The sequence below is a fragment of the Lontra canadensis genome, unplaced genomic scaffold (genome assembly GCF_010015895.1).
Source record: "Lontra canadensis isolate GAN:19392208 unplaced genomic scaffold, GSC_riverotter_1.0 scaffold62, whole genome shotgun sequence".
NCBI lineage: Eukaryota > Metazoa > Chordata > Mammalia > Carnivora > Mustelidae > Lontra > Lontra canadensis.
The window spans coordinates 706,303-723,843 of NW_022631056.1; the positions used below are offsets into that span (position 1 = coordinate 706,303).

At 33.2% G+C, this 17,541-nt stretch overlaps 1 protein-coding gene across 2 annotated transcripts in view; it reads right to left on the minus strand.

Moving 5' to 3' along the window:
• NCAM2 (neural cell adhesion molecule 2) overlaps positions 1-17,541 on the minus strand; it is a 514,069-nt gene that overhangs the window by 127,470 nt on the left and 369,058 nt on the right. For both annotated transcript variants that reach the window (XM_032877992.1, XM_032877993.1), the window contains exon 9: positions 11,135-11,285. In XM_032877992.1, coding sequence (XP_032733883.1) covers positions 11,135-11,285 — 151 coding nt within the window. The remainder of the gene's footprint in view (positions 1-11,134; positions 11,286-17,541) is intronic.

A 17,541-nucleotide genomic window follows, 5' to 3' on the forward strand; every position in this document is an offset into this window, starting at 1 on the left:
GAGGCAGAGCTCACTATTTCTGGGCAGTTAAGCAGATGCCAAGAGGCAGTGATAAATACAGTAGTTATACAATATGACTATTTTTATTTCTTTAATATTTGTTTGTTCATTTCTAGGTTTATCTTCTCAAGAGTTGGATATTTCCTAAAATTCCTTAACAACTTTTCATCATCGTAATCTCTGAAGTACATTTAAACAAAATGATTTGATTTGAATCAAATGGTATCTATGAGAGATAGACTCGAGTAACTGATGGTATCTTTACCTGAGGAGCTTGGTATTTCGAATTTTCCCAGGGGATACATGTAAAGTTTGGGTTAAAAAAATACACCTGAGCAGTAAAAGATTTTTCACCTTTTTCTTTTCATATGCCATTCTTATCTTCTTCAGATAGAGATAGCTTTATATTTCTCTCAGAGACTGTCCTTGAAATTTTCATACTGGATATAAAACCTAAACAGTTGTTAGCATTAGAACCAACTTATTTCTACAAATGAACCCTCTTCTTTAAAGTCTGAACAGCTTAAATGTATTACGGTGAGTATAAAAGTTGGGATCATAAGACAAGATTTCAATCACAGATACAAATGTGTGTCTGCCACGACCAGGAAATTTTTCTAATTTCAAAGTATTTACTAAGATATATTTTTTAAAATATTAAAATCCTTTTACATCTTATCTACCTTATCCTGGACATGCAGCAGCTCATGCTGCTAGAATCACTGTTATCTGGAGACTGTAAAATGTGAAGAAAGTATTATGGGATAAAGCAAATTCAGTTCTAGGAAAGGCATGTAAATATGGAAGTAATGTGCATCTGTTATAAGATTAATTAATATTGCCACATCTTTAAAAGGTTTCTGATATTCCTAATGCTTTTACACCACAGGAGAAAATGCACGTAAACATTGCTATTATGTCTAACAAGAAACAAAAGCAGGTGCAGAAAGCTGGATGAGAAAAAAAAATGTAAATGAAAAATTCAATATTTCTTAACATGCATTGTTACCATGTAACTGTTAAATTAAAATTATCACATAAAATAATTAAGTTTAATTAACAGGTAATATGCAATAAGTAGATTGTCACAATACTAATTTTAATCAAATGTACATGTAATCGGTGCTTATTGCATTAAACCACATATCATATGCCTGTTACCTCCTTTGTTTTACAAATTGGAACTTTAGTTCAACCTATGTTTAATAGTAAGGTAATGCCTTTGAAATGTTGAAATTGAACTGGCAGGAAGCCAAGAAATCTGTTTCAGATGAAACATAAAAGAGGTTTTGAATTTAAAAAAAAAAAAAGGGGGGGGGGGCTGAATCTAAAGACCTTAACTTTAGTGCTATTATAGTAAATATGGTTGGTATCAATTATAAATGGCTTGATTCTTTTTCACTCTTTTTTAGAAATCAGAGACTAGCTGCTTGAATAAGGCAGGGAAGACTGTTTTGATCAGTGTTTTATGACATTGTGTGATTTTGTAGTTTTCACAGTTCCCTATACTGTCCTTGATTTAAAGATGCAGAATAAAAATATTTTTACCATTTCTAACTTGTAAATATTTATTTACAAAATAACTTCTCTTAGCATTACATGTCAGGTTCTAAGAGTTTCAGTGGTATAATAAATTAGCTGCTAAATAAAAGTCCTATCTTATAACAACACAGGCTTCAATTACCAAGAAATAAGCTTATTAGATAGCGTCAATACTTATTATTGGTATAATATCCAATCAAAATGTCCACTAATCTTTATATGAAGGAATATAAGACTTACTACAGTGGTGGTATCGTAAGTCTAAAAAAAGTTCCAAATTTCGTAATAAAATTACACTAATTTACAAGGAAAATAATTGAAAGAGAAGAGCAGGCTGACTAAATTTTAAATGAAGACCATGGTTACATATTCCAAATGACCATTTAATAATCCCCAAGATAATCCTAACTGTAGACAGATGATACTGATATGCCATTTCCTCTATTTCTATCACAAGAATAAAATTTGAACTTTAGTAATTAATGAAATTAAGATTAATAATTATGTTAATTTTTATTTAAAATTCATCTCTCACCAGCATATTTACATAACTTAACATAAATGAATTTTCCACCATCTTTTTCATCAACTTTAAGCATTTTTATGATTCAGTTTTGATAAATTATATTATCCAAGAGGTAATAATCTTATATAATTGTAAGAGATTATAGCATAGAGAAGAGGTCAGACACATGGATGGGAAAATTTTAGCATGCTAAAGCTAACATTTATTCTTAAATGTAGTATAAGTTTGGAAAAGTGGGCTAGGCTCCCAACATATTTTGTATTGTCCTAGAAATCATAAGTAATTTTAATTGTGAAAAATAAAGAATTCTCATTAAGGTATATGAAGAAATAGTATAAAAATTTGGATTAATCAAAAAGGAAGGTACACGTCTAGGGACTTACAAATAATTGTAATGATTTTTTAAATGATATTCATCATGAGGAGAAAACCAGAAGCGACATCTTGTATATAGCATCCCTGTGTAGGTTAGAACCACAGGAGAAGCTCCTTTCAGTTGGAGATTTTTTAAAAAAGAAGAAGGAAAAATGTCAATGGAATGCACAATTATGTATGTTTATTCATCTTCAAATATAAGACATTTTCTTCTGTTTTACTTAAAATTTAGCCTTTATCAGTAGAATTATCTTTCTATAGCTGAAGGATACTATTAAAAACTTTGAACATCTAATTCTAAACCTCAGCTAAAGTTATCCTGTCTCTTAATTTAAATCTGAAGTGATTTACACATGGAGAACTTAATACACTTTTCAGGATAATTAAGGTTTGTGTAGAAATAAATGAAATTGACTGCACAGAATATCAATATACTGAAAAGGGAAAGAGAAACTCAACTCCTTTTAGGACTTTGCATTTTAAATAATCTTTGATTGAAGTAATGCTTTGTTTGCAAATACATGATTTATAAAAAATAAAGGCCAAAAATGAAATTTGAAAAAAAAGTAGAAGGAAGAGATATACTAAAAACTCCAAAAAAAAACTGAAATGAAAACATTTGTATCTTAATTCCAGAAATGAGGGAAAATAAGTATTTTTATGATTTAAGGTTGTATGAAGAATATATAGAAATTTCTGCTTCCATAATGGCAGTATAAATTTGTGATTGCCCATCTCCCCTACTGGTAATGATTAAAAGCTCCAGAGATGAGTCAAACTAAACAAAAAATACAAAAACAATAGCAAAAGTCACTACCTAAGGCTTCTGTAAACAAAATCAATGAGATTGTGGAAGATAATTAAAATTACTTTCCCACTTCTTTTTCTCTCTCATGACTTTGTATAGAGGGCAGGCCATCGCTGAGGTGCCTTACGGTGATACTGGAGTTAAAATCTGTCCAGAAGTTCAGAGTTCCTTGGGAGAAGCCAATACAGGATGAGTAGGAAGGGGGCAATCCCAAATAGGGATCATACAAGGAGATGCCGTAATTCTTCATATAAGTCACAAAAATCAGCCTAAGTCCTGAGCTTTGAATGCATGGGACAGGCACAAACTCATATAGCAAAGGCTTTAAGAAGTTATTTGAGATTTGAGTCACCGCTTATAGTAGGCAGCACAGAATTTAGGAGGGAATCTCTTCTTAATACATTTTTTCCAGATGTTTGTCAAAAGTCTTAGAGTCTGCACGACATAATATTTACAGTACCCAGGATTCAAACCAACATTTCTTGACATTCAATGAACCAGAAGAACATGACCAATTCTTTTTTTTTTTTATATTAACATATAATTCATTACTTGTTTCAGGGGTCATGTCTGTGATTCATCAGCCTTACACAATTCACAGCACACCATAACACACACCCTCCCCAATGTCTATCACCCAACCACCCCATCCCACCCCCCCAAAAGATAATCAACACATGCATTCCAAGATGACCCAGATGTTGAGTCTATCAGATTTTAGATTTATAGATTTTAGAGTGACTATTCTAAATATGCTCCATGAAATAAAGGAGAGAATACGTAAAATGAGTAAGAATTTTAAAAAGTCAGCAGAGAAACAGAAAATATAAAACAGAACAACATTAGAAATTCAGGAAAAAAAATACTATCTTAAAGAACTCACTGATTAAGGCTTAGGAGCAAAAAGGAGATGATGGAATAAAAGTTCTGTTAATTTGAAGTTAAAACTGCAGAAGTTATCTAATCTAAAGAATGGTGAATAGTTAAAATATATAAAACTGAACAGTATCTCAGAGATTATTTTTAGGTAATTTCAAAAGGTCTAACATGCATAAGTTAAGCCCAAGAGATGAGAAAGAGATTAGTAAAGAACTAATAAGAAATAATGTCCCCAAATGCTCAAATAGATATAGACAAATATAAATTTACAGATTCAAGAAGCTCAGTACACCCCAAACAGGATAATTCAAAGAAAACTGCACCTAACCCATCCCAATCAAAACAATGAATAATACAGATAAAGGAAGTAACCTGAAAGCAGCTAGTGAATAACGACATGTGGCATATGAGGAATTCACAATTCAAATCATCATGAATTTCTCATCAGAAACCAAGGAGGTCAGATGACAGTGGAACAAAGCCTTTGAAAAAATGGCAAACCATAATTCCTTCCAGGCGGGGGGAAAAAAAAAAAAATCCTTCAGGAATGAAGGATGAGGAGAATATTTCCAGATTGGGGGAAAAAAAAAAAAAAGAATCTATCCCAAACACACATGGTCAAAATTAATGGAGAAGAAATTTCTTCAGGCTGAAAGAGTAAAATATCAAAAAAAAAAAAAAAATTGGGTCTTTAGAGATGAAGAAAGAGTGAAATAAGTGGTAGATGGATAAGTAAATTAAAATATTTTCTTTTTTTTAAGATTTTATTTATTTATTTGACAGATAGAGATCACAAACAGGCAGAGAGGCAGGCAGAGAGAGAGAGAGAGAGATTGAGAGGAGGAAGCAGGCTCACTGCTGAGCAAAGAACCTGATGTGGTGCTCAATCCCAGGACCCCGGGATCATTACCTGAGCCGAAGGCAGAGGCTTTAACCCACTGAGCCACCCAGGGGCCCCTAAAATATTTTGTCTTCAATTCCTAAAAACCTGTATGACTCTTCAATACAAAATTTATCATAAATTATGGTGAGATTTCAGTGAATGTAGATGTAATACCTCTGAAATCAATAGGAACAAAAAAATTCCTAGAGAATCACTTAAGCAAAATAATACCAAAAGTATATTGCCAACATACAAATTAAAATAAATCATTAATATCTCATATAACTCAAAATAATGCAGAAAAAACATATAGAATATGAAAACACAGAGGGAAAACGCAGAAAACAAAATTTTATACCTGAATGAAATCATATCAAATACAGCATTCAGTTTAATAGTCTAGCCTATGAACTATGAACAAAATATAGTCCAAGGACCTCGTATATGCGTGCTTACAGTTAAGAATGGTTTTTACATTTTTAACTGTTGTAAGAGAGAAATGCACAAGTTTTTAAGATAGTTTCTAGGTGACAGAGACCATATAAGGAAAATTTAAAATATTTATTACTTGGCCCATTTCCTGCAGATTCCTACTTCAAATATTAATGTTAAGTTACAGATTGACAGAATTAATAAAAAAGCAATACTCTGTCATATGCTGCCTAAAAAGACACAATTTAATTTCACATAAAAGTGCAACTAGGTGGAAAGTAAAAAAATGAAAAAAGGGTGTATAAACAGTAAGCATAGGGAGGTATGAGTAGTTATCTGAATATTAGATAAATATATATTAAAGCAAATGATTACTGGAGAAAATGAAAGAAATAATTCATGAGGAAGACATGTGTGGGAGAGAGGGCAATGACCTGCCCCCGCGCCCCCCCCCCCGGAAGATATTCACATCATAACCTCTGGAACCTGTAAGCATGTTATTCTATAGCAAAGAGAACTTTGCAGCTGTGATAAAGTTAAAGATGTTGAGTTGAGAAGAATATCCTGAATTATCCAATGGGGGTCTCCTATAATGAAAAGTCAGAGACAGAGAAGATGTGAGAAAAGCAGCAGAATTAGAGTGGGGTGATGTGAGAGAGACTCCATCTGCCTTTGCTGGCTTTAAAGATGGAAGCAGACCAAGAGCCAAAAAATGTGGGCAGATTCTAGAAGCTGAAAGGGACAGAAAACAATCTCCACAAAAGAACACAAAGGAACACAGCCCTACTGACATTTCATTTCAGTGAAAATCCTTTTGAACCACTGACCTCCAGAACTAAAAGAGAACATAGTTGTGTGGTTTCTAGCAATTAAGTTTGTTGTTACTGGTTTTAGCAGGAAAAAAAAAAAAAAAAACAACTTAACAAGCTATACATGGGCATGGCCTCACTGAGCCTAAAGATACCTGACGCAAAAATCAACAGGATTAAAGTGAAAGAGAAATGTTCCCAATCATGGAGGAGGGTTTTAACACCTCTCACTCTGCTCTCTGTGATAAAACAGCTATATAAATAAAGTCAGTAAAGACAGAAGATTCAAACAACACTGTCACCTACCTCTATCTAATTGATATTTCTAGAACACAGCAATCTATAACTGCAGAATACACATGCTTCTTAAACACACTGTGTAGTCACTGAGATAGATCATTTGCGGTGACATGTATCTCAATAAATAAAAAAGAATTTAAAAAATCACACAACGGAGTATTTTTAAACAGAACTAAATGATATTAGTAATGAATAACAGCAAAATATCTAGGAAAACATTAAATATCTGGAGATTAAATCCTTACAAATAAATATGGACCAAAGAGGAAATCACGAGAAAAAATTAGAAAATATTTTCAACTATTTGAATGACAACAAAAATACAACATATCATAATTTGGGGGGGGTGCTGAAATATTATTTAGTGGGAAGTTTAGAGTTTTATATGGTTATATTAGAAAATAAGATATATCTAAAGTAATAACCTAATATTTCACTTCAAGAATTTATAACCAAAGTTTAAAGTAAGTCCAAAATATATAGAATGGAAATAATGAAAATAAAATGGAAACCAACAAATTAGAAAATAGATTTATAGATAAAGAATGTAAATTAACAAAACCCAAAGGTAGTATTTTGTAAATATCAACAGTATTGGCAAATCCTTGGTTAGAAAGAGGAAAGTCTTTGCAAAAATAGTGCTGAATTATTTTGATAGATGTATGAAAAAATAATATGTATTGACTCCATAAAAATGAATCCAAAACAGATCACAGATTTAATGCAAAATCTAAATCAACAAAACATTAAATGAAAGCCTAGGGGGCGCTTGGGTGGCTCAGTTGGTTAAGCATCTGCCTTAGGCTCAGGTTATGATCCCTGGGGGTCCTGGGATCCAGTCTTGCATCAGGCTCCCTGCTCAGTAGGAAATCTGCTTCCCCTCTCCCTCTGTCCCTCCCACTGCCTGTGCTCTCTCTGTCAAACAAATTAAAAAACAATCTTTAAAAATAAAATCTTTAAAAATAAAATAAAATAAAAAAGAAAGTCTAGACGTAAATCTTTGTGGCCTTTGTTTAGATGATGACTGCTTAGAAGGAACGTGAACAACATCACATATGAGTTCAATTTGATAAGCTGGACTTGAGCAAAATTTAAATCTTTTGCTCTTCTAAGAATCATATTTATTCTAGAAAAAAAGAACCATGTCCACACAATGTTCAAAAATGTACACAAAAGTGTTTTGTAGTAGCCCTAAACTGAAAATAACCAAATGCTCATCAACAGGTGAATAAACAAAGTCTGTTCTGCCCATACAATGCAAAGACAAGAACACATTATAAATTTTTGATTCATATTCAACATATCAACGCATGCTGACTGAAAGTGCTTAGCAAAAAATTAAAATTAATGTATGATTCTGTTTATAAAGTTCTGGAAGTGCAACTAAATTATAGTGCCAGAAAGCAGACTAACATTTGCTTGGGAGGGAGAGTAAATGAATAAATACATTACAAAGGAGCTTTAGAAAATTCATGGAGGTGATGTAAATGTTTGTTTAGATGATGTAACAGATTTGCAGGCACAACCATATGTCAAAACTGATCACATTTTGCCCTTCATAAATCGGCATTGTACTGTGGTCCAAATATATTTCAATAAAGTTGTCAACAGGGGATATTTATTGTTCTAATTATGTTTACTAAAGAATGAAATTAAGTATTTAATATCTTAAAAAAAAGGAAAAATTGATCACGTGCTCTGAAAGCTATCAATAAAATAAAAACAAAAATTAATTTTAAACAATGGTTTAATAGTTAAAAAAACTATGTTATGATTTTTGAAATAGTTTTATCTAACCAGCTTCTAATCAACAAGAAACAACAATCTCAAGGACTGTTCAAAGAATTCTCAAAACATTCTTTTGCAAAGCAAGTTTTTAAAAAATCCTTCCTAAATAAGAGGTACTATTTGCTCATGAGCTTTATTCTAAACATTTACTTCAGAAAATTAAACAGGCTGACCAATGTTTAAACCTTTAAAGCAAAGGAGGAATACCTCTGCGATCAAAAGCAACTTGTACCTCATAGTATCAATCCTTGAAAAACAGAGTGCCCTAGTACTTTTTTTTGTATTAAAGTATTTATTTTATTAAAAGATCACAAGAACATGCACTCTGTACTGATATATACAATCATGTGTTTACCCCATTATTTTCTATCTAGTTGAAAACACTAATAACTACAAATTTCACATCATTTTATATCAGCATTTCACATTATCTTGATATTTTCCTCCATCCATCACTTCAAAATTTGAATTCAAGTTGAGGTTTGATTTAAATCTCTGTCAATCCCAGTGTTCTAGTAAAGCATGAGCTCTGTTTTATTTATTTTGTGTCCACAGTCACTCAGTACTGATTCTAGATCTTAAACAGATCAATGAAAACACCCTAAGTTTGATCTAGTATGGTTTTTTAAAATTCTTTTCAATGAGGTTTTAAAACATAGACACAGAAATTATAGACCTTAATTTAACTTTTTTATTTATTTCATAATTAAAACTTAGGTAGGCATGCATGGAGGGTAATTCAGAAGTTCTAGGACACTTTTGAAGGATGTGGCTATGTACTTTTAAATGGTTAGTTATTATGAAACCCCTAAGAATTTCTTCCTTCAACCCTCCTAATTTACATATATGGAAACTGAGGTCCCAGGGATGCAGGTCACACAACTAATTAACATCAATCCTAGCACTGGTACAGCTACCCAATATTGCCTATATGACCCAGTAAGCCTCACTGGGTTTTGGAAACATCGACAGTGCTCATTTCTCCCGAGCTCCACGTTTCTGAGTACCTACAGCAGTGATTTAGTAATAATTCTATGATATGTCAAATAAGCTTTTAAATATTTACAAAATGCAAAGGAAAAAAAAAACTAAATTAAGTTTTATTAAGAGAGGGGCACCTGGGTGGCTCAGTGGGTTAAAGCCTCTGCCTTCAGCTCAGCTCATGATCCCAGGGTCCTGGGAAAGAGCCCCACATCGGGCTCTCTGCTCAGCAGGGAGCCTGTTTCCCCAGGTCTCTCTCTGCCTGCCTCTCTGCCTACTTGTGATCTCTGTCTGTCAAATAAATAAATAAAATCTTAAAAAAATAAATAAGTAAAAATTTTTAAAAAAAAGTTTTATTAAGAGAATATGATTCCTACCACTTTTTTAGCACAGTGAGAAGAGGCTGGGAGTAGTCTATGAACTTGCCCTCCAAACAGGTTGGACAGCTCTAATATAAATCATGTTTTGGCACCCTTAAATTTGTGCTCAAGTAGATTCACATTAAAGAAAAAGAAAAAAATAATAAAGTAAATTTTGGATTCAAATACATATTTTGAATTACAAAATCTAAACAAATGTGTTGAAAGTTTGAGAAATAGTTCTAATTTGTTACAAGTGCTGATGATTTGAAAAAGAAATATATATATATTAATATGTAGCTTATTTATATATATGTATGTATAAAATAATGAGAAAATAGCAGAAAACACTATTAGGAAAAAAGCTAAATTAGTTATTAGCATCACTTCTTTCTCTATGTGTCCTGAATAACATGGCTTTTTCGTCTCTTTGATTTTTTTAAGAAATACGATGGCAATTAAACAACTTTCTTGGAGATTCTCTAACTTTAGCAAACGAAACCTGTGCTTTGTGAAATAATTATTTAATATCTTCCACAATTTTTTGCAATTGTATAAGTGGCCTTTCCATGAATTTCTTAATAAGAACACTTATGAATATGTAAAATAATATGGATTATTTGTGTCTGTTCTTGAGGAAATATTTGCTTTCTAGAGACATTCTCAAAAAGAAAATAATCTTATATCACAGTGATCACCACCTTCTATCAATATTAACGTACTAGAAATTCTCCAATAGGAATGTTTTGTCGATCAGAGTATCTTGTACACTCCCACTATGACAGTTATGTCCTCTTGAACATCAGAGAATCTCCAACATTGATGATTCCTGAATATTTATTGAAAATAATATTAAATTTCTTCCCTCTTATGAACATATATATGACATAAAATCCCACTCAATGATATCAGGTGGATTGTGCATTTACATCAGCCCTCATATTCTCCAAATCTCAGGTCATAATTCCCACTTACAGACAACAAGCATTATTCTGATAAAATATGAATGTTGATCTATTCAATCATTGTAAAAACACTACTTCATATCTTATGAGAATTAAAATAATTCAACAAAAAAACTACTCAGGTGAAACACAGGGCCATTAATATTATAAGTAAACAGATAAAACTCTAAGGAGATATTAACCAATAACTGATAACTAAAGCAATTCAATAATATACTGTGTTTGGCTTAAACACTGCAAAAAAGAAAATCACAATTTTCTGAATAAGCAGTATCAAAACCATTAAAATTTATAGCACTGTGAAATGTCCTATAACATCCACTAGATGTCTCTAATAACTGACTTTGAATGGCCATGTTAGTTCTAGAGCTATCCGTCAAATACGGAATCATGAACTACAGAGGTATTTGGAGGATCTTACTAAAATTCGTATTTTTCAAAGCAGACAAAATTGTTTTAATAAACATACAAAAGGAAAATGACTTACATTCAATATCAAGGTACATGCTCTTTTGGTGCCCTCCAATCCTACTCGCAGCTTCACAGTCATATCTCCCTGAATCTGACAACTTCACATCTTTAATATGCAGTGACGAGCTTCCATGCTGCCCTTTGACTTCGATACGGCCGTCTGGGCTCTGTTTACATCGATTCAGGAAAAAGAAAGATTTTACGCTTGTTTTGTGTGAAATGATGACCAAACATAGGGTGTTTATCACATATATGATAAATGAAAATAACGTCTTACCTGCATTACTTTTTTTTTTTTTAAACAATGTTTCTGTATTTATGACTTAATGATTTTGGCTTTTCTGTTGTACCTGCCCATCTGCTTACAGGGACACTAACATGTAGTAAAAACTTCAACAGGTGTTTTATCAACCCCTTTTATTTAGTGCACTCTGTGCTTTTTAAAAAGCTGGCATGTTCTTCTAGAAAGGGCTTTGTTGGCTTCCAATTACGCTTCTTGCAAACATAACAGAACAACAATGCCTATTCAATTCTGGCTGAAACCCCCCAGTGAAAATGATATTCCTCCTTCACGTTAGTTTCCTGTTTCACCGTGTAAAGACAATGTATCAAGATGTATGAAAATTAAAGCCTTGAAGAAGAATTTATAGTTATTTTGGAATGAATGAAACAGCACTGCTCATAAGCCTATGTAGTACATTACTCATAACAGATAAATTATTAAAAACAGCACTATATAAGTCCTTCTTAGAAAGTCAATGGAAACAACATGAAAAAGATTAATCACCTGCTCCATGAATATTGATGCAAATCAAGGACTTGCTTATAATCCAATAGCCTATAGATTACATTTCAAATAAGAATTCTTGTGTGCAACCTAATTGGTATACCTACAATTATTTTCTTAAATCACTTAAATACCATTATAGCACACATATTAAGACAGAGATAGTTTACTTACTGAATTTTATTTTGTACAATCAGGGAATATAGTGAAATTTGCATTTTATAATTCACTTGTAACATGTACTTTACTATTATTGAATTGATTGTTTTCAGTATTTGAGGTTTTTGTGCCTCAATAAAACTGCATGGCACACATGGGTTTTGAAATATGTAAGTTATTATGTAATAATATAATGGTTGTTTAAGTTTCTATATAACTGAAATTCAAATAAATTTCAATACATGTACTTTGTATTATTAAAACGTGTTTATTTTCTTTTATTTATATCAACAGACTATTTTAAAGCTCTTTTTCAAACATGAATTTGATTGGGATGCACTATGATCACTGTTTTTTGCTTTCTAGTTTTATACAGGCATGCAGTTACTATACAACCAAATCAGTCACTCATAATTCATTTACTATCATTATCGTAAAAATGTTCTTCAAAAACAAAGAAACAAAAACATGCTGGGAATGTATTATGCAACCCCAATCAGGCCAAAAATATGTACCCCAATTCTCAAGTATTGCTAAAAAATAGTAAGGTGAGGCTTTCAAGCAGAAGGCATTCTCTGCTGGCAATATTTAAGATGTTCGTCTGCCAACCCAATTACTTACTTGAGAGGAAAGAAAAAAAATGCAGAAACTCACAGAAGTTAAAATTAGAATGAGTAAACTCAAAAGCAGAATGGCCAATTTGTTATACAAAGTAACTAACTACTTTCTGATATAAATGTGTTAGTAGTTCCTTACCTTATCGCACCTCTATCATTGGACCCTAGGGAACTACCCTTCCTTCCTTAAGCGCAGACTTCCCTTGGCTTTCAGGACACCCATACTCTCCTATTTTTTCTTCCAGTGTCTCTTTCCTGACTACTTTTTAGTCTGGGTTGCAGCTTCCTCTCTCCCTGGGGACCCCTGGTTTCTGTCATGGATGCAACCAATGCACTCTGCTTAAGACACCCTCATCCCCTCCCAAACTAGCAGCTGTGATCTCTAGTCACTCTTCCTCCAGGCAGGATCCCTCTCTCCTTGGAGAGCTATGGAACAAGAGATGTCTCTTTCAGGGCATGCCCATTTGATGTTTCTCAAACCAGCATGTAGAGATCCGAACATATCACTCCCTCACCCAGCATGACCGACTCTACTCCTGCGGTCTTCCCCTCCGTGAATGGTACAGATTCTTTCTCATGCCCCATGCTGGACTACATCTCCCGTTTGAATCAGTTTTTGAACATTTACCTGTTTATAATTTAAATGATGATAAATGTCAGTTTATCATCGTGTTCAAAATTATCATCTTCAACGTCTAGCAACTGTGTTTCCATGGACGTCTCTGCTCTCTGCTTCACATATTTGCAGTCTTAGTCATGCTGCTGAGTTCGAGGAACACTAAGGGGCATCTCTGGATTTCAGAAACAACAATCACATTCAGGGTGAATGTGACCGAAAAAGATTCCCTGACTCTGCAAAAGCCATCAGCATTATGTGATTCCCTATGTTTCTCTAGCAAAGTCCCACTGCAGATGCAGAAATTATTTCTTTGTGTAGCTAAGAATAAGTTTTTTTTAAAAAGCAAACTTTTAATTCTCATAACAATTTCATGAAGATTTCATATTCCCACCGCTCTATAATAATGACTAACATTGTATTGATTTCTGAATAACTTCCTTGCCTTTCTAAGACATCACTTTTCTGTCTGAGCACACTTTACAATTTGGATACTATTAATTTGACTTCCAATTAATCTGAATTACTGTCATTTCCATAAGTACCCTCCACAGCCCTGCCTCAACCTTTCCCCCTTGCCCCCTTCCATATTTACATGGCAGGATTCTCTCATCATTCCCTTAATTTCTTGGGAAAATATCAAATTATGTAAAAAAATTGACTATTGTATATAATTATTAAATGTACTACTTTGAAGTCTGTACTTTTCCTAGGACACACTATTTTTTCTAATCTTATTAGAACTTCAGAATTCATCCTGTAGGGTGATATTATAGTTGGACAAATGTGAGAACATTTTTATTTTTATGGTACTTTATGTTAAAGTCACCTGGACTAGTACCAAGGACAGAAACATTATATTCTAATATCTTTAAAGCAAATTAAGTTATAGTGAAATTTAGATGTAGTAAAGGAAAAGTATTCCTCCAGCTATTACTTACTATGAGTTAAAAACTTACATTTAGTATCTTTATTAATGGGATAAAATACCATTTTAATGATACAAAACAAATTTTTCATTTTTCTATTAGGAAAAATACCATTCTTTCACAGAATTGAAAGGCAAAATAGTCCTTTGAAAATAAATAGGTCTTCATGTTATTAACTATTATAAATGATATGGTATTTGACTTACAAAAATCTATTGGTGTCTATAAAATTAGTATGATATTAGTAAAGATGTTGGAATTGAAAAGTTATTTTCAATGTATCTGGAATTATTAATAGGAAGAACAGAATTTCTTTGGGAAGGTGTGTGATTCCCTGGGAAATCGTAAGTCATTTTCAGAATTGACACTGGCTCTATAATAATTATAACATTCATTTGTCTCAAATACTTACACTAGAAGCCCAAAGTCATTCCCTCTCATATCTGACATTTAAAGGACATCTTTCTCTTTGTGCTACAAAAAAGCATTACACATTTCTGAAAGAAAATTAATTTATATCTTGGCTTTGATTCACCACCTACTGAAGATTCATTTAAGACATCTGATATTTGATTGAGACAGGTTAATGGGCATATTAGCTGTCCATCTAGTATTTTCAGGTTCTATCAATGCATTAGGTAAGATGATTAGAAAGTAAAGTGCCTGACTATATACATTATTTCTCTAATCCTTTACAGAAAGGCACTTTTTGAAATTTGATTTAATGTTATATTTTTGCCTTTCCAGAAGGTCAGTTTAAGAACTGTTTATTTGAATAGTATTTCAATATTTTTATAAAATGGTTATTTATAGAGTTTATTGAAAAAAATGGTCATTTATAGAGTTTACTGTCTTTCCAAGAATCACTTGATGAAATACCTATATGATAACTACCTTCTGGAGTTTGGTTCCAACACAAATATTCTTTTGCCCCTTTTAATTGTGGGACATTTGAAATTATACAAGGTATCGTGTTTATAGGTTGTTTTTGTGACCTGACCTGACTAGACATTTACTGCCAAGTTTAGAACCCACTTGTAGGACATAACACATTTGAGGTGACAGTATTCACCATCTTTCTTCTTCATACTGTTGTCATTAACCTCTTTGGTCTTTTGGGAGATTGGTGAATCCTGTCACTTAGTTACCCAGTAATTGTTTTCTTGCGGAATTATTGTACAAGAAGCACCCAGGCACTGGGAATACATGTTGAGCAAATCTGAATAATTTTTACCCTTTGGTAAATAAAAGTTCAGGAGATAATAATTTATAAAAATAATACAAATATACTGACAAGTACCATGTAGGAATACCAAAGTTTTATCTTGGGGTTGAGTCAGTGGAGGGGTGGGGTAGAGTTAGAAGAATGTTTCCTGATAAACTGAGGTATGTATTATGACCTGAAAATCGTGAAAGAAGAGCAGATTTGTGAGAGAATTCCAAGCCTATCCCCCCAGAAGTCATATGAAGGAACTGAGAGAAACAGGCAGGCACAGAGAAGAAAGTCAGGGCACATGGGATCCCCTGATGTTGGATGGGCAAGCTGAGACAGCATGCCAAACCCTAGAAGAATCCAGACATACAGAAAACATGCACTCCTTTATTATACATTTTGGTTGCTTTTTTGTAATGGTGTTATATCTCTACTGACTGTAAATTAAATACAGCTTCAAATACTTAGTGGTAATGTCAAAGCATAACCACTAATTAAATAAACTTTCCAAAGGTTACTGGCATTAATTCACCCAAACTAACCTCTCAAAATTGTGTTAACATTGTGTTAAGTTGAATAATTTCTGCAAAGAATTTTAAAAGAAAGATTCTCTTCCTTCCTTATAAGATTCCTATACTTACTCTTACCATTAATTTCTCTTTGCTCTGAGCTTGCTCTCAGCTTCTTAATTTTCTTCCTATTTTGATTACCTAACCTGAACTTTTGTACAACTGCCTTCTTCTTAGCATTGCAAATTCATGTAAGGAAGAGTAATATGGACAATGTAACTTCTTAAGTTACATAATTTTTCCCTACATTCTAGTACCCTCTTCCTCTCTTTGTACATAGTGTCAATAATTTACTCAACAAGTAGGAACTGAATAAAACAGTGATAGCAGGTAACAATGGTAGTTGGCGGTATTTTAAATGTTTTACATTTATTAGTTCACTTAATCCCAATTGATCCCAGTAATACTACTATGAGATTTGGACTAATATTACTCACACTTTAAAGATGAGGAAATTGAGGAACAGAAACATTAAATATCCAGACTCCACACAGCTTACAAATGATAGCACTGGATGTCGAGGCTGTCTGGCCCTGGAGTTCATATTAGAAATTACTTTCCCTCTGTGGCCCATCACCTGAGCCATAACTGCGTGGTTGATCTACATATCTAATCGAAGCTATGTGATACACACTATGTTGGTTTCTGAGGACAGAACAATGGATCAGAAAGGCAAAGACTTTAGTCTCATAGGTCAAAGGGCTTAGAGGAAAGAGATGAAAAATCATAATACATGCTGGTATGAAAGAAGTTCAGGAAGCACACAGAAGACAGTCTACAGAGATGGGAGATGATGTCTTGCAGGTATCTCTGTCTAAACTGAGATCTGAAGGATAAGTAATAATGATCAGCCAGGCACCAGACCGGCTACATAATTTGCCAGACCTACTCCAAAATGAAATGTGGGGTCTCTTGTCCAAAACATATTGTGAATTTCAAGGCAACCACAGCAATAGATTGAAGCAAACGCAGAGTCCTTCCAAGTGTCAGGCTCTATGCAACTGTGCACGTATTACATTCACAAAGTCAGCTCTGCTCAAGCAAAAAGGAAAGGAAAGGAGGAAGGAAATGGGAACTGCATAGGCCTAAACCAGAAGGGAAAATGGCACATTCAAAACAATGAAAGAAGCTCTTGAGAACTGGAATATTCAATATAAAGTTGAGGGGTAAGAGATAAAGTGGCTGGAGAGGGACAAGGCTGCTATAATGAGCTTCAGAGGTCAAGGGAAGACCAGTAAGAACATGAAAAGATGCTCAATGTCATTAGCTACCATAAAAATGTTAATCCAATTGGTTAATCCAATACCACTTCACACCCTCTGGGCTTGCTGTAATCAAAAAGACAGATAATAGTGTTGGTGAAGCTGTGGGCTAAGTGGCACTTTCATGTACAACTGGTGGGTGAGAATGAAAAATGGAGCAGGTGCTTTGGATAAAAAAAAATCTCACAGTTACCCAGAATGTTAAACACAGATTTATTATATGACTCAGCAATTATACTCGCAAGAGAATTAAAGATATACATGCACACAA